This window comes from Rhamphochromis sp. 'chilingali', assembly GCF_963969265.1.
Source record: "Rhamphochromis sp. 'chilingali' genome assembly, chromosome: 22".
NCBI lineage: Eukaryota > Metazoa > Chordata > Actinopteri > Cichliformes > Cichlidae > Rhamphochromis > Rhamphochromis sp. 'chilingali'.
Window position 1 is genome coordinate 24,399,703 of NC_137950.1, and position 23,932 is coordinate 24,423,634.

Genomic DNA, 23,932 nt, shown 5'->3' on the forward strand with positions numbered 1-23,932 from the left:
CCTTTAGAGCCATGTAGCACTTTATTTTCTTCCTTTTTCTGACAGAAGCTGCGTTATTACATCATTTGTCCAGCAGGGTGGCTGGAGAAATGTATCAGAGTAGTATCAGAGCCATTATTTCCCATTATATGTCAAGTGTAACCCCACCAGGGCTACTATGTCAGCCATTTGAGGCCGAGACCATCACCATAGACGCCCATGTGAAAACGCCCAACTTTGAAGCAGCAGCTTTTAAAATTTATTGAAGGGTCTCGACATTATAAATATAAAGAACCTTGAGAAAACTGTTGGTGTGATTTGAAGATATATAAAGAAAATTAAAAAATTGAAGGTAGCGGTATCCTACCAATATCTGGATGGCATATGAATGTATGTTTTTTATCTTGAGCTAATATTTTTTTGCCCTATCAACAGAGATGGGCGCGTTACTGTAATCTGATTACTTTTTTCAAGTAACGAGTAAAGTAAGGGATTACTATTGCAAAAACGGTAATTAGATTACCGGTACTTTCCCGTAGGAACGCTGCATTACTGCGTTACTAAAACCGTGATTTTTTGCGAGAATGTCTCACGACAGTGACGTAAGCGAGTGCGCCGTTAGTGACAACAGCTCTGTGCAGATCAACAATGGATCACATATCGATTGTGGGAGAGAGTATGAGCGTGCAGCGTTTAAAGCGTGGAAGTACTGACCTTACTTTGAGTTTGATTCCATAAAAAGTGACAAAAACATTAGCGTCCATTGTGCGTGGGAAGAAAACTTCTTTTTACAGCGAAAAAACCCCCTAAACTTCCAAGCAAGCACCGAGTGCGCAACGGGAAACTCACAGAGAAAGTTGCGGATTCTTCAACTGACCGCGGCACACCTGCACCAGGGTAAACCTCCGCCTACCCCACTCCTGCTTTACAGGTGAAAATAGAGCAACAGGACCGCTGAGTCTTTGACTTTATTTATTTTCTGCTGTGTTTTACTTGCATCTATTTGAAAGAGTGAGTGTAAACACAAAAAATATTTTATTTTATGTGCTGGAATGTGCAGAAAATAGCTTTAAATGTTAAACTAATTTATTCAAGTCAGAGAATGTTGCATATAATTAAATTTTTGCTTGATGCATAAAGTTAAAAGATTAAAACTGATAAACAAGTTAAAAAAAAGAGACTTTTCCATTTGATTACATTTTGTATGATGGATTATGCAGAAAAAGTAGAATTGGGCTGAAAGATCTATCGCTTTATCACCTATTCAGGTTGTAAATCGTGTTTTTAAAAAGTAACTAAGTAACTAAGTAATTAATTACTTTTGAAAATAAGTAATCAGTAAAGTAACAGGATTACTTTTTTGGGGAAGTAATCAGTAATTAGTTACTGATTACTTTTTTCAAGTAACTTGACCAACACTGCCTATCAAAACATGCACACCTCCTTTGAATTATACACTTTTATCTTCAGTCACCGTCTCAGACATGAATTAGAATCACTTAATGAACATTTAGAAATTGGCTTTGAAACGATATTACTTATATTATGTTGCACTTACGTGGTTATTATTACTTTAACAGTAGTTTTCTGTATGTTTATGGTTACATCAAGATCTGCTAATCCCTAACTCTGCATATTTTTGTTGTCTTGTGGAGGGCAAAGTGTCAAACCCCTGAATTACTGCACTAACCAAAGTCCATTAAAATCTAGTAAATCCCAAGCAAATGAGAAGAATTACAACAAAAGCCCACTCTTTTATCTGCTAATAGATGGTGTCTCGAGGCAATTCTTGTCATTTTTGGTGGTTAATGAATCAAACAAAATTGCAATCCAGAGAACAGTATTTGGGGCAGATATCTAAAACAATAAGTTTGTACTGTGTGCACGATGCAGCGGGGTGCTCGTGTGAGTCACGTCTCTAAAAAGAGCCGCTTGAATAAACCTCTCTCAATTTATACACCCCCACTGCTACAGCAGCGCTCACATCAAGCACAGGCAGTCCATCAGTCTAATCGCTTATCCACACTGTTTCAGAGCGAACACATACCTATGCCTGCCTTGAATGCTTCAGCAACAGGTTAGCCCCTTGTACCCCCCCTCCCCGTCCCACCCTGTTTCTCTTTCGCTGCCTCTCCGCGGCAACTGTTTTTCCTTGCACAGTTTGGAAAATTCATACCTGTCAAATTAGGTTTAGGTAGAAATACCAGGGCATCTGCTGCTGAGCTTAGAGCAAGTCTCTTGTGCCAGGAGCTGTTTGTTGCACAACTGACAAATTCACAAATAGAAAGGTTACGGCGCAGGAGCAAAACATTAAGTCTAACCTGCCGCGTGTCGGCTCAAGAAACTTCCTTTGAATAATCTAGAAATAATCTAAATAAGGAAAAAAATAATCATTTGTTTTATAAAAAGCTAATTAGGCAGGAGGATATCTGACACTTGATGGAGAGGCACTGGTAATCTCAGAATCTAAAGCACTCTGGCACATGAGGGCAATTTACTGAAAAGTCCTTTGATCTGGCTACCCTGACTTCCAAAGATCTGTCAAAACTGACTGTAAACACGAATATAATGAAGATAAATGTCAAAACAGATCGAATCAGATGTGTTTGTTCAAGTTTCCAAGTGCGATCGCTCACAATGCAAATGTGTGAAAATCACATAGCTTACAAGACAGATTCGACTGTTTGACTCAGATATAGATTAGGATAAATAGAATGAAAGTCTGTAGCTATGACAAGTATTTACTGGGTTAATCTGAGAGAAGGCTTCTTATCAAATTCACACTGCGTGCATCACGTGATGAACTCTATCATCAGGGGAAAAGTGCAGATCGCTGAGAATAGTTAAAAAAAAAGCATATTTCTGGTACCTGTCTCGCCTCGGGTTCCTCCATGCTGTACTGGGTACCGGCTGGCCCCTCGCTCAGTTTGTCTCCGAGAAGGAAACCCAGGCGCGTCATCAATGTGTTGGCTGCCTCATCCACGGACGGAGGGGGGCCCAGCTCCTGGCTTGACTCCCCTGTGGAGGCAGATAGACACAAGGAGGAGGAGGCAGGAGATGGGGGAGAGCAAAAAGAAGAGAAAGGAACGGGAGAATGTGTGTCAGTGGTGGGCAGAAAACTGAACAGCAGCTTATTTTGCCACAAGAAAAAAAACAAAAAAAAACCAAAACCTTACAACATTTCATTTTTTATATATCCATAACCTCTTTACCTAGAAACACACAGTACACTTGTTACACTCCCTTTGAATAAACTACAGCCCTGACTACACACCTGGACACACAGCACCTGCACGCAGGAAAAGAAAACGAAGCACCCTACCAGAGTTCTCCCATAGCTCAGAGCTGTGCATTACTAACACATTCCCCAACAGCCGGACTTTTCGGTTGAGGTATCTCCTTACATAAACTCCAAAATCCCCTCAGCCACAACAACAAAAACAGTTTTCAACTGTTTACAAAAAGCTGCCTTCCACAGCGACTAGCAGTAGGCTCCCATACCGACGACAGCTCCTTCCGCACCACTCATCACCACTACGGCTCGAGTGACGTAATGAAATACGCCCTTCACCTGCGTGTGTGTGAGTGAGTGAGAGAGAGAGATCGAGAGAGAAAGAGGTGTGTGCCTTTTCAAGACAAAGCGTGCATGTCCACATCCTTACTCCTATTTACAGAGACTCCTGGGACTAAAGAGAGCAAAGAAAACACCCGGGTGAGCCTGCATGATGATCAGATGATCAAAACCACAAACACACACAAACACACCCCCAGAGCGGAGGGATTTCAGTTGCCAACTTTACAATAGGACCCATTTAAAAATCCCTTAAAGACCTCATCCCGTCACCCAGTTGCCTGGTTACCCCCCACCCATAACAAACCCTAACCAGTGGTATCATGTTTTTCAATCACACTTGGCCCTAGAGGTGCCTACTAGATCAGTTTCATTTCAATTTCACATTATTCACTGGAGTGCCACTCGCAGAGCTCAAGGTTGTGTTAATTACTCACCCTGCACAAAAAAGTGACTGGTGGCTAAATTCAAACAGCTGTAATTGGACATATAAGCCTCTGAATTGGCCCAGACATCAATGTTATTGAAGCCAACAGCACAAGATGGTTGGTTTTTAAAAAAAAAAAACAGCTCGAGGCAGAGTGTGGTTTTTTTTTCCCCCCTCAGTTTTCCAGCAGGGCTGGTCAAACCAGACTGGCAGGTAGTTACACGAAACTCTGACTGACAGCCATTAAACAGTCCAAGCCGCCACGCCACCTCTCTGAAGACGGACAGCTTGTCTACAGCCTGTGTCCTCTCACTCGTCAGTTCGAAGTCACACACACACACACAGACGGGCAATCTAAAGCCCGGGCTCCCCTCTCCATTTGCTCATGGGCGGAAAAGGCAGAACACTGTCAGGTTCCTCATTAGATTGACTCCAAGACAGTGTGAGCAAGTAAAGAAGCTGGGTGCCTTCTGACGGAGGGAAAAAAAACCTTTGAATCAAATGGGGACGACATGGGTGCAGTGCTTCAATAAAAAAAACACACACAGCAGCAACCAATAATGAGGTAATCAGAGCATACATTAGGTCCGAAACAAGCTAATTATGTATGAGTTTTAACGAGATGGTGATGGCTTTATGGAGCAGAGTGCATTCCTCCAAGGTCAGTGAATCCATGGGTTTCCCTTGAGGAAGTGTCCATTAATGGAGAAGATGTAGCTGGGGTAAACGTCCTACCTCCTCACCGCTAATACCACAGGAGGACGGCTGAGATGCACTTGGATCGATTCATAGTTTTCAGACACATGACTACAGCAGAGCTCTGGTTTGTGTTGGTATAAGCTAACCACAAACCTGTGAATTTTTCATCAATTTCAAGCCACGACTAGAAAGATAAAAACATCTAAAAAGAAGAAAAACAAAATATGTGTGAAAAAACTGAATGTTTTGGACCCTTTTGATCTGTATACAGCATGCACAGCAGTACTTCAATCACTAAAAACAGCCCCGGGTTCCTGCCAGAGCGCCACTTTTGCCGTGTTTTACACATACCTTATTGGGAATCTTTTCGTTAAAGCATAAAAGTTTACACAGTTATGTAAATTTTCAATTTGGAGTGGTCAATATATCTGCTGTGTTGAAGGTAAAGGAGAAGAAGGTAAGTGCTGACTGGTTAATTTCAACTTACAAGTGATGTTTATCGATAAGTGGGGTCATTTTAGTCAACATTTCGGCAGATTACCAACAAAACAGCAGCATCTTTGATAGATTGCATTTGATTAAAATTATTTCATACAATTAGATTAAATTTATAGGACAACAACAGGTTGGTTTTCGCTTTGGTTTATCCAATGTAATAACTATCATGCCGAGGAACATCTTATTTTGCTGGAAAATAGTCTTTGTGTCACTCACTGGGTTGCATTGTTCTATGTCTGAAACCTAGAACTGGGCATTTTTGTTGCTGCCATCTTTTCTTTTTGAAACCAGTCACCATGAGTGAAGGATACAAAAAGCTTTACCACCATACAGTAGCACGTTGCTAATCATAATGAGGATATGCTGATTTACCGTTCTCGACACTGTTGGGTACCAAAATTTACAAAATGAAGATCATGCTGCATTTGAACAAGATGTGAAACTAGTGAGTAAGATGCTAAACTCATACTAAGGACAACAATCAAGGGAACAGAGGTATACAAAACCTCTTTTTGCAACTAGGAGCGCCCTCTTCTGGTTGTCCTTTTTATACCTGGGAGCCTTGTCCATCTTTTATATACAGTGTATCGTTTTTCCCTAATGATGTGATATCCCATGAAGACCATGAACAGAAGAAACCTACATGAAAAGTAAAGCAAATCATCTATCCATACAGACAGCATGTCATTTCTATGTATTAGCTGCTGTCTTTGCACCAGTCTGAACACTGAGCCACCGAAGGCTTCCCAGTTGACAGACTGGTAGTAGTAAGGAGTGAATATATTAGCAGTCATTAGTCAACTGCTCCCGTAGGTGGTGTGGTGGGGGGTTGGGGCGTGATCGTGATCATGATCAAACATGGGCTCTGTCTGCCTGTGTTAACTTGTGTTCTTTCACTCGTCTCTTTGAATGCTACTCTCTCCCTCACAATCCCCTCTGTTCCCTTTAGTTCTTCTTACTATAGCGTCTGTGTAGCAGCCAGCTGTTGGCCAACCCTGTGCAGGAGCGAGCAGTTTGTCTAGGTTTCTTTTGATGTGGTAACAAAATCTCTAATCTGGATGCCCGAGCCCACAGTGAGTCCCTTGAGCGAACCATAGGCAATCCCTTTGTACATCTTTAAACTCTCCCACTCTAAAAATATGACAGCAGAGTCAAACATATGGCCAAGGCCCAGATTTTTGGCAGTGACGACAATCACAGAGCTGTCAAACTCGAAACAAAAATACCATACCATCTGAATCCTTCTTAAAGCTACCTGTTCTTGTAGCTACTGTAAGGGAGCTACAATCAAAGGGAATATATTATCATAATGTAGGGGTTGTATGTACTGATTTGCTTCTATTTATAGCCCTACCTTTTGTTCTTTAAATACACATTATGACAGTCACATGGTGCCGAAGTCACTGCAAGCAAACATCTAGATCACTTCAAAGCCAGACGCCAAACACACGGCTAAAGGAACTTCAGGCGCTTTTCGTCAGTGTAACATCTTAATAAATATAAAATAAAATTTGCCCAACATCAAAACACATATATGCATATATATATATATATATATATATATATATATATATATATATATATATATATATATATATATTAGGGGTGCAACGATATTCGTATCGATATTGAACCGTTCGATACAGTGCTTTCGGTTCGGTACGCATATGTATCGAACAATACAACATTTGTAATTTATTTTATCAATTTTCCTTCTGACGATGCTGTCTGTGTGGAGCGCTCAGTGAATCTGCATTCGACTACTCCGCCTAGGCTGCACTGTCGAGCGCAGATCCACTGAGCGCTCCACACAGACAGCATCGTCAGAAGGAAGAGCGCAGGGCAAGCTAGCGAGACAGAAGTTAAGCTCTCCTTGCAACAAGCAAATTGAACCTCATTCAGATCTGGCGTTTGGAATTATTTTGGTTTTCATGTGACGTATGACCCTGAAGGTAAGCGAGTCATGGACTAAAGTAAAACAGTATGTTGGATGTGCCATGCAATGCTCAATTACATTGGTGTGAACTAGTGTGTTAGCGCAGTTAGCTCGTTAAGGTGTTGGCCGTCTAGCCCCATGCACGGAGCGATCCGCGGTAGCTCGTTAACGGAGATTTGCCGTGTTGTGGCGTTAAGGTCATTTCAACGAGATTAACCTGAAAGCACTAGTGGGAACACAACGAATATGACTGCACATTTACGCCGACATCATCCTAGTGCAAAGACAAAAACAACAAGCATGCTACTAACTTTAGCCGAGTCATTTAGACAGCTGTTAGCACATGATTCTCCTTATGCTGCTGAGAATATAGCCCAGAAGAAGCGGATAGTATAGCTTTTATTTTGGAAAGAGCCATTTCTCTGTAATAAACTCTCTTTTCCAAAGATGATGTGATTCCTCAATCAGATACAGGGCTTGCAATATCGCTAGCCCGACGTCCCGGAGCTAGCGATTTTTTCAGTGGGGCTACCAAAATCTATCTCTTCCCTGCCCGTCGGGCTATTGTAGGAAAAATATATGTCAATGCTTTTGCATTCTTTCGGAAATGTAGCTGGGTAATTATGTCATTGGCATCGGTGAGCCACTGTCAATATGTGACATATTTAAGTCGCGTTTGAATTTGCGCTTGTTTTTTTGCTTTCACTTTGCAATCGTGTGAACTGTGTATAGAGAGCGACAGCACTGATCTGTGAGTGATGATAATTTGTGCACCAATTCCTCTGACATCGTCTTATTAATCGTTAGCTTACTATGCAAACATGACAAGTGAAATCTCCCGCAGCAAGCTTAAACATGTGAGAGGTTGATCGCGCAGAGAATCGCTGAGCTTATGTGAGTGAGTGTGTAAAAGCATTTCAGTTCTGCTGAGCCAAATAAGACAGGTCAGGGTGAAGAAGTGACAGCCAAAGAAAAGCTTACCACAAAACGGAAAAGTTATGACAAATCAGACTATAAGGCAAAAAGAAAGTGCAGCTTTATGGTTTCATGGACAAAAGAATCTCTGTGGCTGCGAAATGACGAGCTAAATAACCAGGGCTGCACATAAGTGGTCCGCAGGTGCGCATTCGCTGTCAAAATAAAAAACACGCACAAGGGTTAGGGTTAAATTTAAAAACTGTACTTTTGAGTTAAAATATATATTTATAATTTTAATAAATGACAAATTAAAAATGCATGAACATTTTTTTGTATCGAAAAAATATCGAACCGTGACACCAAAGTATCGAACCGAACCGTGAATTTTGTGTATCGTTGCACCCCTAATAATATATATATATATATATATATATATATATATATATATATATATATATATATATATATATATATATGCAGACTTCTCTCTATTGGATTCCTGAGCTGCGAAGGAGACAGATGGTTGCCATGGCAACTATCTTTGCGCGCAGCTAGGAATGTGTTTCTGTGCGAGCGCATCTGTTTCTCCCTGGCCGTCCATGGATCTGCCCTCGCGCACCGACGGTGAGCCAGAGAGAGCAGGAGAAGCATGTGTGCTGCAAGCAGGGGACTGGACCGGACAGGAGAGGGTATAAATAGGCCTGAGTAGCAGGTGAGATAACACATAGCATTTGGTGGCTCCTATTTCACCTCTACCTGGGAGCAGTAACTTCAAGGTTCTCGAAAAGTAAGCCATCACATTTTTAAAAAGAAAAAGTTAAATACGCAAGGTTCAAAGATAAATTTACCTGAAGAGGACGTGGCACTGATTGAAAAACGAGGTTAAAGTGGTGTTTGCAATTTTACTTTACGGCTTTGGGGAGGAAAAGAAAGCTTGAATAATACAAGTAGTGAAACGTATAGACAAAGACACCTGAAAATCCAGGAATGAAGGGCTAATCAAGAGATCAGAGGAATGAATCTCACATTCTTGATGTGCACAGCTGTGATCTTATCTATGCATAAACACTGCATCTCAGGGCACTGGATTTCAGGATTTGATGATATAACGTAGATGTAAGTAGTATAATCAAGCTATATAGAACTTGCACTTTAGGAACAGCATTAGTTGCATTTAGTTTTGGCAAAGGTTGAAATCACAGAAAAAGTACCACAGTGGATCTTTATGAGTTATTTTATTTGGCAGAATAACAAAAAATATCTGTAAACTAGATATTAAAATAAACTATATTTGATAATAATACAATCTATTATTTGTTTAATGACTGTAGCGTTATGCTGTTGAAGCAGACTCAAAAATTTAATTTAATATTTCCACCCCCCCTCCTGCCTGCGGTGCTAGTTATCCATTTAGATTGTTCTGGTGTGAGTTGCCCAATTTTGGAGATATCAGCTGCAGAGGTGCTGCCTTCTCTTCAGTGTAATTGCAGTAAATGGCTCTTGCCTAGTGGTGCTCAAAGAACAACCCCCCCCCCCCCCCCCAAAAAAAAAGGGAAATGCTCTTTCCAGAAATAGTAACCCGTTTATTAAAAACAATCCACAAACATTGTTGTCTCCGAGACACCCGCCAACCATGTAAATGTCCAGTGTCCAATTTGATAACGCACCAATGATGAAAGGCTCATGGTTATGACAGTCTGACAGGATGTAATCATCAATGAGCTGTAATGTTAGAGAGCTGCATGAGTCCTTTGGTTGGCGGATAAAGACAGTAGAACAAAATAGTTCCCATACGAAACTTGTTTTTTTGTTTTGTTTTCTGTGTTGGGTGACTGGGTCATGAAACATGAATTTAAAAAAAAAAGAACATCGCTTTCCCTTGAATACAGTAAAACCACATAGTGCTTGCCTTGAGTCAAAGGAAAGCAGAGAAAAGAAAAATTCAGCAGAGATTTTTACAGCAGATAACTCCAAAAATTGGCAACTCACAACAAGACAGTTGAAGAAATGGCTTTAAAGACCTGAAGCTAAAGACGTCCAACTGAAATTAAACCGCATGTTTTTGTCTGCTATTACAAACGTACACTCACCTGCCGCTCAGATGTACCTGTTTAACTGCTCCATCAATGCAAATATCCAATCAGCCAGTGACATGACAGCAACTCAATGCATTTGGGTATACAGACAAAGTCAATCAGTGATCTGCTGAAGTTCAAACTGAGCATCAGAAAGGAGAAAAGGGGGATCTGACTACTTCAGGAATTACTGATCTGCTGGGATTTTCCCCGCATACCTATACTAGGATTTACAGACAACAGTCCCAAAAAAGAGAAAATATTGAGTGAGCACTGAGACCACAGTGTACACATCTTCTTCCATGACACAAAGCTCAAATCATGTCAAACTGGTTTGTTGAAGATAACAAGTTCACTATGATAACACCAATTTCTTCATGACTTTAATAAAGTAACATTAGTTCTTTCCAATTATATGAGAATAAGTCTCTATTCAGTCAAATTAAAAAGTACATAAACCACAAAAGATGCATTGGCTGAATGTTAAAAGCCTTCACAGCCAACACTTATGCTCAATTAACTTCAGGCATCAGATTTAGTACAAGGTCACAGACCAGATCTGTTGTTTACATCTTAAACTACATTCACGCCATTCTTCCTTATCACCGTTTGGCATTAAATCTAAACAATCTGCTGGAATCCTGCAGCTCATTTCTTTTGGTTCTGCACCTGACTCTAAATTTTTTGTTGAGATTTATTCACATCCCCCCTTAATATACTAAGTCAGTTGAGTAGTTTATCAGTCCAATACAAATAAGTGCGTTTTTAACGTCTGGGGCAAAGAAATCTTTCTATATTTTAAAGTTTGACTCACAGATAATAACTTTAACAGATAATTCACACAGCTCAAAGAAGTTAAACGTTTGCCTATAACATTGTTCAAAATACAAAGCAAGCGCATGTTGAAGTGGACGCTAATTATCTGTTCACCTTTTGGTTTTTTCATCCCTTCCTACTTCCCCTCACATGGGAAGGGTGGAGAGGGAAGTGGCACGTAATGTTTTGTCTTTTGCTCCTCTCTGTTCATTGAACACAACTGAGAAATGCATGTGACCTGGCATGCATATGCAAGCACTGACATTAAATCTATAATACCCCCGATTGTAATTTTAATTGCAAAAAGGAGTGACACAATGGAGGATTTTATCTGTAGCGTCTGCCCCCAGTCTGGAGAATTACCTTTAAGAAGGTTGAACTCTAACATCATTAGAAAGGCTTTCACTCCACGGTTTAAGGAGGCTGGCTGGTGGGGAGTTTTACAAGACGTCTCACAAAATATTTGCAAACAATATTTATGGCACCACAAATATCTTTGTAGGCCACATAAAAAAAAAATCAACTGATGCCTCACTTCCTCCACTCAAAAGACAGTGTCAGCAGCAGAGTGTGGACTAGCATGTGATCAGATGTTTAAGTCACCACCCTGCTGCTAGACACGCCAAGGAGACCTTGTTAAGAGCTAACATGTCCATCTGTCCACCGGGGAGGTGCAACTCCTCACCTCTCGTGAAAACTCATCTTAGGCTTCCCAGTTCCGCTCCAGTTCACGTTTTATCAACTCTTTTCCTGCCCCAATGGAAGGCAAGGCAAGTTTATTTATATAGCGCAATTCAACAGCAAGGTGATTCAAAGTGCTTTACAGAGACATTAAAAAACAAAAACAAATAAAAAGCATGATTTAAAATGGAAAAAAGGAAAGGAACAGTAGATAAAATCAGTAGTTAAAATGTAAGTTTCAAAATTTAAGCTTAAAAGCAAAACAGTGCGAATTTGGTGCTTTATTCAAATGCAGCTGAGAACAGGTGAGTCCTCAACCTGGATTTAAATAAACTGAGTGTTTCAGCTGATCTGAGGCTTTCTGGGAGTTTGTTCGAGATATATAGAGCATAAAAGCTGAATGCAGCTTCTCCATGTCTGGTTCTGACTCTGGGAACTGATAAAAAACCGGATCCAGATGACGTGAGGGATCTGGAAGGTTCATACTGGGTCAGAAAGCAGAGATTACCATGTTATCCCTGAAATGTCACACCTATTGCCGCTCATAACAACTGCTATTTACCAGCCGCCTGACTTAATGCAAAAATAAAGCCAGGGTCAACAGTTTTTCATCCATGAAATTCAAAAGCAAGCCAGGAGCCAGAATCAAAGGGTTTAACCTTAAGTAATACACTATTCAGACCATATAATGTGTAGTATGACAGCAATAAATATATAATCTACTATATCACCTACTTAGAATTCCCATTGAGCAGAAAGTCAGCAGAAGAGGCTCACAGACGGAGAAGGCTGGTAGCACACTTTCAAACATTTTCCGCCTAAATAAGTCCAGTTAAGCCTCGAGGCTTTCCATCACCATTTCTCATGTGTACATCCAGCCCTGGGTTCTCCTATTCCACCACAGGTTGAGCCAAAAAGACAGGGCAGGAAGCTAGCACTGCATTTCTCAATGGCAACAGGAAAAGGAGAAGCAAGATGAGAAAGCAGATATACCAGAACCAGATCTGAGCACAGCACTATCCTCAGGTGACCCGTTTTAAAGTCCTTCTGAGCGAGGAAGACGAAGAGACAAGGGAGGAGGATAGACGGGGTTTGATGGGGATAGACTGGGAGGGGAGGGAGGGAAGGGGAGGGGTGGGGTGGGGATGTGGACTGTCCGCAGGATTACCGAGAAAAAGCCGACTGCAAAGTTAACGGAAAACAGCGGTGGCACCTAACCGAGCTATCCGCCCGAAAAGCAGACCGGGGTGAGAAAGCAGCGAGACAGGATTAGAGAGACAGAGAGGGAGGAGGCAATGAGGATGGACACTGCAGGCCCCAGCAAAGCTTTTTCATTAATAACCTTAGCAATGTTTTACAGCAGCAGCAGAATACCCCGAAAACTGATCATCGTCTGTGAAATCAGGGAGGCACAGAGAAGAACCAATGAGCAAAAAATAAATAAATAAACAACACACAAAATTAGGGATGAGCTGGCCAAAACTTACCAGGGCAGTATGTGTCCAGGTCTGGATTCTTGGCAGTGGTGGAGGTGTGTGTAGGGGAGCCAAGCTCTGATTGTGGAATGCGAGGGCTCTCCACAAACTTTGCTTTCCGCAGAGGGGCTGGGAGCAGAAAGCATAGACACACACACACACACACCCAGAAGGAGACAACACGTGCACACACGTGCACACAGAGAGACACACACATAAATCAGGGAGATGGAAGAAGAAAAGAAAGAGAGGAGTGACAGGGACAGGACAGAAAGGGAGGAAAGTCAGAGAGCTTACAGCATGAACTTAAAGCAGCACACTGATAAAATGAAAACATCCTGAAGGCTTTCTTACACCTTGTGTTTGCCTCGGGTCAGATAAAGCAAACACATGAGTAAATAAGCAACGTGAGCAATCAGGTACCTCGCTAGGGCGAACCAATACACTTGCAAAACATCCGCCCACCACTGAAATGCAAGAATACCAGGAAGCAAAAAAAAGAAAAGAAGAAAAGCTAAATAAATAAAAAGTTTGTTGCGTCTGTTTGTCCAGTGTCAAAAATCACACCAAGAATGCAAATGAGATCCATTTTGGGAATGTCCTCGCGCCCGACTCAGCCACAGCGTCTGAGACATCAAATGAGAAAATCAGAGATTCACAGAAAGCCGGGGGTGGTGGCTGTGTATGATCCTTTCATGGGTTCTTGGTCACGGCACACAGATTGTGAGCACCGTTACCCAGTTCAGCTTACAGTGTCATGAGTCCATACATTGTGGTGTTCTTAAAAAAATAGTTTTATGACGCACATAAAAGGCAAAGTCATTGTACTGATAAACACACACAGGCTACATACCCTGGAAGAAATGCAAAAAGAAGAAAACCTTTGCGATCCATTCAGTGGCATTTGTTTGCAAGGATGTTGTTGTTAAAATCACCGAGTGTGATGGCTCTCCACAGCAAGAATAATGAGACCATAAGGCTTCCTGCACTCGCTCTGCTTTTTAATGTTCTGTCAATTAGCACTAAAATGCTAAGCCTGCTTACGCTGAATATCTGGCTAATATACCACACAAATGGAGACTAAAAAAAGAAAAAACAACCCAATACAATCCAATACAGAAATGACTTCCCCTCCTCCTCTGTTATATTCATAAACAGGAGGAACCAGACTATATTTCCCCCTTTTTTTGTCCTCACTATGGAAATAACTTCTATGACGAACTTGGAGTCATGCCCAGCTGTGAGAAAGAAAAAAGAAATCAGCCAATATCAACTAAATTGTGCATAAGACTCATTTGTTTAATCTATTATCTTTATTTTCTGTACTGGTGTGGGTTTGAGATGGGCAGCAACTAAGCATAATTTACCCTTAATTGACTAATCTGGTTAAATAGGGGTTTAAAATAGATTATACTGTATGTCGCAACCATTACTGTTACGGGTGAGCACACACGTCCAAAGCTATCTGGTGCAGAAATACTGTGCAGGACCAAAGTGCGGTGAGCAGGAAGTCATGAGCAGCAGTTGGAACATATGTTCAAGCAACAGCGAGTGCAAAACCAGAATAGATTCTTCACCACTTTTGTTTAGGGCTCGTGTTACAGCTAATGTCAGGATAATGTATGTGTGTGTGTGTAATGGGTGGGGAGGAGAGCTTTAATCCCTTTGCCTACATACTGTTGAGCACAGTACAGTGGTACAGATGGTCGATGTAAAATGCGTAACATACAGCGAGAAAGTTCAAGCATCCTCACAGGCTGTACAGACTTGTAAACATGCCATTTTCAAAACAAGCTTTATTTTCAGTCTTTAGCTTTTAAACTCTGCGTCTTTGTTCAAATATCTTTTTCAATGTTATTCTTTTTCCACTAACTATATATATATTATATACTTTTTAAAATCAGAGCGCACCATCAAATCAATTCGATTCTGGTCAGTTAGGTAGCAGAGGGGGGTGTTAGTCAGTTTCTGCTGCTTTGGTGTTAATTACGTTAACAACAGGTGCACTAGAGGGCCACCAATGAGACAACCCCCAAAAGAACGGTTTTACAGGTGGATGGCACCGACGGTTTTTGGGTTTCTTTTGACCGTTTTTTTCCCCATTCGTTTTAAATTTGGCTAGGTCAGTGTCACTACTGGTAGCATGCAGGGGTGGCTGGACCCAGCACCTCGTCCAGGATGGCACATAAATGCATGCCAATGCCAGAAGGTTTGCTGTGAATCCCACCACAGTGTCAAGAGCAAGAAGGAGTGCTCAAGAGCATGAGCATGAGCTCCCTGCCTGACATCGTGGAGCCAGATTAGCATTTCCCATACACTACCAGAATTGATAAATCCACCACTGGCGCACTCTTCTTTTCACAGATGAGAGAGGTTCACTCTGAGCATATGAGACAGATGTGAAAGAGTCTGCGGGCACTGTGGAGAACTTCATGCTGCCTGTAGCATCGTTCAACATAACTGGTTTGGTTGTGGGTCTAGGGAGGCATATCTATGGAGGGACATACAGATCTCTAGAGGCTAGGCAGCAGCACCCTGACTCCCATTAGGTATTGGGATAAAATCCTTGGACCTATAATCAGAACTACACTAATGCAGTAGGTCCTGAGTTCCTTATGGTGCATGACAATACCTTATGTGGAGGGAGTATGCAGGCAGTCCCTGAAGGATGAAAGAATTGATACCACTGACTCTCCCCCAAACTCTGCCTGACCACAATCCAATAGAACACCTCTGGGACACATCAGATGCTGCCAGGTTTCACCTCAGACTGTCCAGGAGCTCAGAGCCCCTGTCCAAACTGGGAGGAGAGCCCCCAGGACACTGTCATCTCATTAGGAGCATGCCCTGATCTTGTCAGGCATGCATACAAGCATGTAGGGGCCATACAAACTACTTAGCACCACTTTGAGTTACTGCAATGAAATGCTACAAAGTTGCTAATGCTCTGCTGACTCGATAACTGCAGATTTCCAAAGCTCCTCTAGCATTAACATCTGTATAGAAACTGCACCAGGAGCTTCATGGCATGGATTTTCATGGCTGAGCAGCTCCTCTCAGTGAAATGTGCAGGTGGTCCATACCTTCCATTTAGTTTTCATGCAGTGTAGATATTATCTTAAAACCCTGCAAGAACTTTTTCTGTTTTAATTCAAGTATCACATTACATATTCCATCGTTGGAATATTCCTACTCGCTCTACAGCATTGTGTAAAATATGCAAGCAAACATGAAAAAGGAAGAATATTTAATTTCATTGTTAATTTCTGTTCCTCAGAGGTGTTCAGTACAGCAGACGCGTTACTCTCATTTTAAACATTGTTGGTGGAAACTGCTTTAAGGCTACTTCACCTGTAATGACAATGCATGTTGTACGTTTTAATTAACTTCAATACTCAGTAGAAGAGAGAATAATATAGATGGGTTCAGACAGTGGCCCTCCAACTTTGTAAATTAATAGTGCAGTATTGCTAATGACACCATGGTATTTTACCACAAAAATGATACTACTACTTGTACTAATTAGTTAATATTAGGTCCCTAATCAGGTTGTATTAGACAAAGTCAAATTTTAGATAAAAATAAATAATGTATCAAAGTTATTACAGTTATTTTCTGCTAATATGTCTGCAACAAATGCCATGTCAATCCAAGCAAAGAAGTTGCTAGGGCATTTTAGCCAGCATAAGAGTAACGAAAAAATCATGCTTCAGGCATGACTAAAAACAACTTAAAATTCCAAGAAATAAAAAAAAATAAGGTTTGTACCTTGATCCAGGCCTGCACCAGGCACTAACAACTTGTTCCCTTTTCTCATGATCTTATTGTGCACCAATCTACTGCAATCTGTTGTCACAATTTGACATACTCTGCTCACAAACAAATCCAAAGTTAAAACAAATGAAAACGAATTCTGCCTGGCAAAGAAAATTAAGTGCCGCTTCAGAGTTATGTGCATGTGCATAAAGTACAAGTGTTTATATGCCATAATCACTGTCAGCACTGTGTTAGTATGGCCTGGACAGGACTCTGCTAAATACCAAATCTAGGAGGTTATCCAGCACAGATGCCACAATGAACAAATACAAGTGATCGCCAGGACTAGAAGACTCCAGAGTCATCCACGGTTTAATGAAACGCCATGACAGACAAACTTACAAGCTTTTCTGTTTTTGGCCAGTGTTTTATGAGTTTAGAGTCCACTAACTGTGAGTTAGTAAATAAATATAAACTTAATTAATGATGTGATACGAACATATGTGTCAGGAAAACAAAATACTAATAATTTTAAAATGCATTAAAATCATATTACATATTATTATTATTATTATTATTATTATTATATGTAACTAAGGGTGGCTGGCCTCTCCCTTAGAGATAGGGTGAGAAGTTCGGCCATCCAGGAGGGGCTCAGAGTAGAGCAGCTGCTGCTCCACATCGAAAGGAGCCAGCTGAGGTGGTTCGGGCATCTGACAAGGATGCCCCCTGGGCGCCTCCTGGGTGAGGTGTTCCAGGCATGTCCCACCGGGAGGAGGCCCCGGGGCAGACCCAGGACACGCTGGAGAGATTATATCTCTCGGCTGGCCTGGGAACGCCTTGGTATTCCCCCGGATAAGCTGGAGGAGGTGGCTGGGGAGAGGGAGGTCTGGGCCTCTTTGCTTAGGCTGCTGCCCCCGCGACCCGGCCCCGGACAAAGCGGATGAAAATGGATGGATGGATGGATGTAACTAAATATAAATTAGCTACAATACAATTACATAAAATGTATTTATTGTATTCTCATCTCCTATTTGTTCATTTTTTTGTTACCCATCAATAGATTATGTCGAGTTTTGACCTTCACACAAAAGATGTGTGAAAAGATTCTGCTCATATTGGTGTGAAGGTTGTACACGTACTACTTGTTATCTGAGGAGCCAAGTAAGAATTATTTTGGTTGATGGAGCTTTTAACTTTCAAACAGGAAGACAGGTAGGGACACTTTCCTAACTGTACACAATTTGGGTTAGGGCTGGAGCATGTTTTCTGTTTTGCCCCTCTCGTCCATTTAACGATATTGAAAAGTTCACTTGGTTAGGTAAAAAAAATGAATGTGCAATAGCAGAAAAAGACGCCAAAGCTTGTATTTTTATGCTTCCATTTCAACCTACAGTCCTGTCCGATTTCCTGAAGGCGCTCTTGCACCTGCACTGACAAGCTTGCAACAGCTTGCACCATAACCTGTAACAAGCTGGAAGGAGAGTGTGACAGTCTGACAGTGTAGGCAGTGTGTTCGCAAGAGCATGAACACAAAGTTCCCCCATATATTTCAACTGTTTTACATTTTAAATCATTTACGGTACCAAAGGTTTCCTGCGATGCCTTGACACTGATTGCACTGAGAGACTAAAGGCATTCTCCTCCCAGAATATCAATTTTGGGATAAACTACAGTGAAAAGAAGATTACCATTTCTTTTGTCTGTAGTCTCCCTGATCTCACCTCTACAAAATAGGGAAGGGAAACGCTGTCTATTGGAGTAAATCCCCTCTATAGCTCTGGTTCCAGGAGACTAAATCCCATGGACTTCTCTCCTGCAGTTCTGTTGTCAGTGTGTGCCAGGCTGAGGATGGGTGACAGTGTGATGGATGGCAGCAGGCAAATCCACTCCTCTAATGAGCTTATGAATAAATATATCTTGTCTGCATGTGCAGATGCACGTGGCCGTGAAATAGATATTTCTTACATGCTCTGGGTGTGCGGGTTCGAATATGAATATGCATGCGACATGTATGCAAGTGTATATGTGAGATTAGAGTAAGAAAAGAGGGAGGGATCCACAGAAACACTGGTGCTAAAGGACATTGTGAAAAATTTAAAAAGCTCATATCTATTCCCAAGACTGTCAGCACAGACACACAGCCTTTGGCGAAGTCATCAACAAAACAGAAAGCACGTCAATATTGTGATTCAAATTCACACGGTGTTGTGCATATGAAAGAGGAAAGCTTCTTTTCAACATGGCAGTCCCCTCAGACACAACCTGGGCTTTCAACAAATAAATGACAAGATCTGAATATGAATTGGAAGCTCCAATATGCAATGCACATTTTCTCATTTGCTGCAGATAAGTGAATGATAAGCGAGCGAAAGGAGACATCGCAGCGTCTCTACCACTGTGTCAGTTGCATACGACCTCAGGCACCCACTCAGACAAAGACACGGGCGCCCACAAATTAACATACACACTCACGTACAGACCAGCGGTGAGGACATACATTGCCCGGCTGTCTGCAACCTAAGCAGAGCTTTATAGAAACTGAGCACGCCGGCCCAGTCACTATGGCAACAGCAGAGCACAGGGAAAGGAAGAGTTGTCCATCTTTTTAGGGTGGTGGTAACGCAGACAGAAGCTGACTTCAACGGCACTAAAAGCTCCCAGCTTTTGCTCAAATGCAATCAAACAACCTCTTTGTATTGACAAATCTCAGCTGCTTTACAGCACCGCGTCCTCCACACATCTCAATTCAAGGAATTCAGCTTTTAAAGATGCAAACTGCTGCAATGGCAGCTCTGATCCTTTGTGCTCTGACCCAAAAAGAGATGATGTGATCTCAATCTGGAACAATAATGAAGCTTTGACTTTTTTTTTTGAGTGCTTTCATAGAGCAATACAGTCACATCAATATCACATTTCAATGTTTTAAAAAATGATGATACTGAAGAGTCAAGCTGACTGTTAAGTGTTACTTAATGAACTTTTGCAGGGGACCTGTTGTGCTCATGATTCATAGCTCAAAATAATGGTGCAGCCCCTCCGTTCATCCCCTATCTGAAACAAGTCCTTTTCTCCCATTAAGTGTTCTTCTGATTGGCTGTCGTAGCAGATGGGTGGGGCTTTTCTTCTCATAGCTAGAGCTGCCCACCATATTAAGGATAACTTCTCTCTCTAACATCACACAGATCCAAGAAGATTTTTTTAAGACAGAAACAAAGCATTTATAGCAGCCTGAAGTTGAATGAAGTTTAATTTTGATTGATAATTTATCATTTTATGCAATCTTATCACACATAATGTGATCTAGCAGTCCTTTTATGCCCATATGAGGCGTTTCAGAAAAGATTAACAATGTTTTTGATGTTAATCTTTGGAGCAGCAAAGACAACTGCCCACAATTAGGCTTATGAAGTTAAAAGGTTTGCAATGAAGTGGATATGTTTGGGTAATTTTGAAGATGAAGAGTTTAGTAATTCATTCTATTCAACATATAGCAACTGAGTTCAAAAGCATTGCAGTCCTGAAGTAGCAGAGAGATGCAGTTTTATATTTATTTCACCAGTCTCCATGAATGACCCGAAGACTTGTGCCCAGTGTGCATTTAATAATCCGGCTCACAGACCGCAGATGATTTTGTGTGCTTCTCTTGTTGACTTGTTAAACAAAACAATACAGACCAGATGTTGCCGTGCAACACGGAGGCTGCCGACAGTCAGTAGCATGTGCGAGTCCATTAGCTCGGCTGCCTCCCCTGTTTGTTTTATTTTTTTGTACTTTTAATGTATGCGTGCAAGTGTCTGTGTGCGAGTGTCTGCACACACTCAAATGTGTATCTATCATTACAGGCCTTGGGAGGATTAGTGGAGCAAGGTGAGGCACAGCCGGAATTTTAAGAGGAAGGCGGGAGGGGCTGATTTCCTAAGAAGGCTCATTAACTGAGCTTTCCTTAACCCAAAGAGCTGTTAATTCAACGTTTCACATAACCTTATTGGGCTTGGATTAAACCAACAGCACTAAATCAAGTGATATCAAATGCACAACAACGCATGAGTGGGTTAACCTAAATCTAAGACTTATAGAAAGAATTTGGAGCCGTTTTAGGTTACTGCCTTTTAAAAGCAGAGGGACAAAGTTGGTAATCCCCACACAAAGGATGATCTCAAGTTAAGACTGAGCTTTAGTGGCCAAACATGATGTGAGTCAAAGGCACCGTGGAGCAAAGGCTGTTTTTACAGCAGGAACTTGAGGGTCCTTTTAGGGTCACCCACATCTTTGTGCATGTTTCAAATATAGGAACTGCCCGTGTAGGACCTTCCTTAAGCGAGGTTTTCGTGTGGATCAAGAAAACCTGTAGAGAGGGGGGTTCCTGCCTGATTGGCTGCTGGTCCCTGCTTACCATTCTTGAACAACCAAAAATCAGTGGCAAGAAAAGATGCCAAGAAAAATGCTCTTTCTGCAGACGTTGCCAAATAGATGCACTTCCTGTTCAGATTGTTTGTCCTCGTTTCACAGACAGGATTTTCTACAATGTTTTAACCAGCTCAACATGTTGTTTGTGCACGATTCCATTGTTCACATGTCACTTTATCATTATATTATTATGTAACAGCATGATAATCTTTTAATTGAGTCTCCAAAATGGAATCCTTTCAAAATCCATAGGATGCTGTTTAATGTATTGTTACCAATAAATTCAAATACCTTATTTATTTGCTCCGAGCAGCATTTTTTTAATCCTTTATTGGCTGGTCTAAAATGTGTACATTCTCCTTCCACAGCAGGTTGATACAGAGGAGTGACCATGAACGTTTGGCATACCCTCTCCCAGCAGGAGACCAGAGAGGACTGCACTCCTGAGGAAAGCAGCAAGGTAAAGTCAAATATCAGGCACTCCGGGAAAGTGAGAGGAGCACAATTGCCAAGGACACCACTTGATGCAGTGTACTAATAATAGCAAGGGTGTCTTGACCTTTGTCCCAGCTGGAGTTGGTCCCCTAGTGGAGATATTTATAACCTCACACAGACACTACTTGAGAACCACACCCTTGTCTTTGTGAAAAATCAGTGAGGGTCGGATGCTTTTGCTCTTGTTATGTAATTAGGAAGCTAAAATAAACACTACAAAGAAAACAGATTTGATTACTGATCCATGCTTCCAGTTTTAAGCTGTTCTGATTGAGATGATTCTGATAATGTGTCACTGTCTTTAGGACGACATAAAATGACCATCAAAGCTCCCCAAATGTCTTTCATGTCAGATAGAAGCTGTAATCAATTGTGGCCCTCATGTAATCCCATACACATAGTTAGGAGACTGACAGTAAGGGTAGAAAGTCGGAGCTGTGATCCAGACAAACGCCTGGTAGGGGTTCAGGACCCTGAAATGACTGAGCAAATAAGTTAACAGCAGACAGACAAGTAGTGAATGTTAATACTGCGCCTGGTGTCACTGTGGAGTCCTGTGCAATAGTCCGTAAGGGTTTGGATACGCATGGACACACATACAATAACACACTTCTTTAGGTCTCTGTGTATTTGTGTGAGCATCTCACAGAGAAGTGTTTGCTCAGCTCTTCACCAGCGGTATTCGCAGAAAGGAGTGAGGTGGTATATGTAACCCACTGCTCTGTTTTGTAAGCAAATCATTATCATTGCTATTAATAGTACACTGCGGGTTTCTCTTCTCCACAATACAGGTTTTTTTCCCTCTTCTATTCCAGAAGGTACGGCTAAATACCTAGATAAAACTAAACGTAAGTAAAAACCACAGTAATAGTCATAAGATAGTAACTTCATTTGTAAAGCCTCTCTTGCAAGATGCAGCCGCTTGCTGTGCTACACAGAGGAGGATTAAAATTAAGAAAGAAAAACACTGAATAGAAATTCCACATTTGGTGCCACTAACACAGAAAAATATGTTAACAGGATTTCAAGAAAGATTGGATGTTTAGAGAGTAAAATTAAAAGAAAAACTCAAGCCTTGGTATTGCTCATAAATACAAAACAAGTATGCTCTTCTGGTTCCACAAAATGAAACCTTTTCACTGCAAAAATGCTCAAGGATAAAAAGACAGAAAAGGGAATAGAGTGATTTTGAGAAAAGACTTTTTATTCTAGGCGTAGAAAAAAATAGATGTTAATTCTGTCGTCAGTTTGGTTTGATATCAAAATATTTATTGAATCTTTCTGCTGCCTCTCATCATTTTTTAGGGATTGTAAAATTGTAAGATTCTGGCCCACTTGGACATCAGTGTTTTCTTTCCCTGTTAGTTTATTTCATTTTTTCCAATGTTTATCCCTTATTTTATACCAGGAAACCAAAGAAATTTGTGTTTTTAAAACAATAATTGACCTTTTCAAAGTCTCCAACCACTTAACGACCCCATGAATAGAATGTTTAAGTAGCTTAAAATTGATCTGACATCAGTACAACGGTGTAGCTCATCTAGATGGTGGCCCATGTTGCTGAAGGCTACTGTAGGGCCTGGATTCAACTCCACCCAATTTCCTGCATTCTCCCGCTCTGTTCCTGCTTTCCTGTCTAAGTTTTAAAGAATATTTCTCCTTTAAGCATCAATTTGTTCAGATCAGTAAATGTAAAAACTGCAACATAAAAACTGGATCTCATCAGCATAACAGCAGTCAGCTACGCAGTTTTAATGTTACTGGCTGGAATGATGGTGGTTAAATAAAATGCAAAAGTCATTGTCACAAATAAAACATAAAGAAACTGAAACTTTCAGAGACACCACGATCAACAAAGTCAAACACTTTGCCAAGGACGGCCTTTCTGTGAGCAACAACAATGAAGCTCTTTGTCTTCGTCTTACTTCTTGCAAACTTGCTTTGAAATTTTCACAACAGCCATTTGATGCCAGGAGACATACTGAATGTCAGCGGGACCTTTCTGCCTACAATTAGAGAACCTAATATTTTTTTAATTACTTAAATTACAAAAAAAAAAAGGAAAGTTAAAGCCAAGCCTGTTATTGCTAAAGCTGTCTCTGTCTGGGTTGCACTTCTTTAGCTGCGTCATATTACTGTAGCTGTTTTGAAAGCTTTTGGGGAGATTTCTAATTGTAGGTTGTTACCTGGTACACA

At 41.1% G+C, this 23,932-nt stretch overlaps 1 protein-coding gene across 12 annotated transcripts in view; it reads right to left on the reverse strand.

Moving 5' to 3' along the window:
- Positions 1-23,932, reverse strand: part of tanc2b (tetratricopeptide repeat, ankyrin repeat and coiled-coil containing 2b) — a gene marked incomplete at its 5' end in the record, with an annotated part of 176,719 nt that overhangs the window by 44,069 nt on the left and 108,718 nt on the right. For 6 of the 12 annotated variants that reach the window (XM_080872109.1, XM_080872113.1, XM_080872116.1 and 3 more), the window contains 2 exons: positions 2,849-2,997; positions 13,088-13,204. In XM_080872109.1, coding sequence (XP_080728235.1) covers positions 2,849-2,997; positions 13,088-13,204 — 266 coding nt within the window. Of the gene's footprint in view, positions 1-2,848; positions 2,998-3,253; positions 3,612-12,335; positions 12,517-13,087; positions 13,205-23,932 lie in introns of those variants that run through there. The other 6 variants (XM_080872118.1, XM_080872119.1, XM_080872110.1 and 3 more) reach the window with 5 other exon arrangements.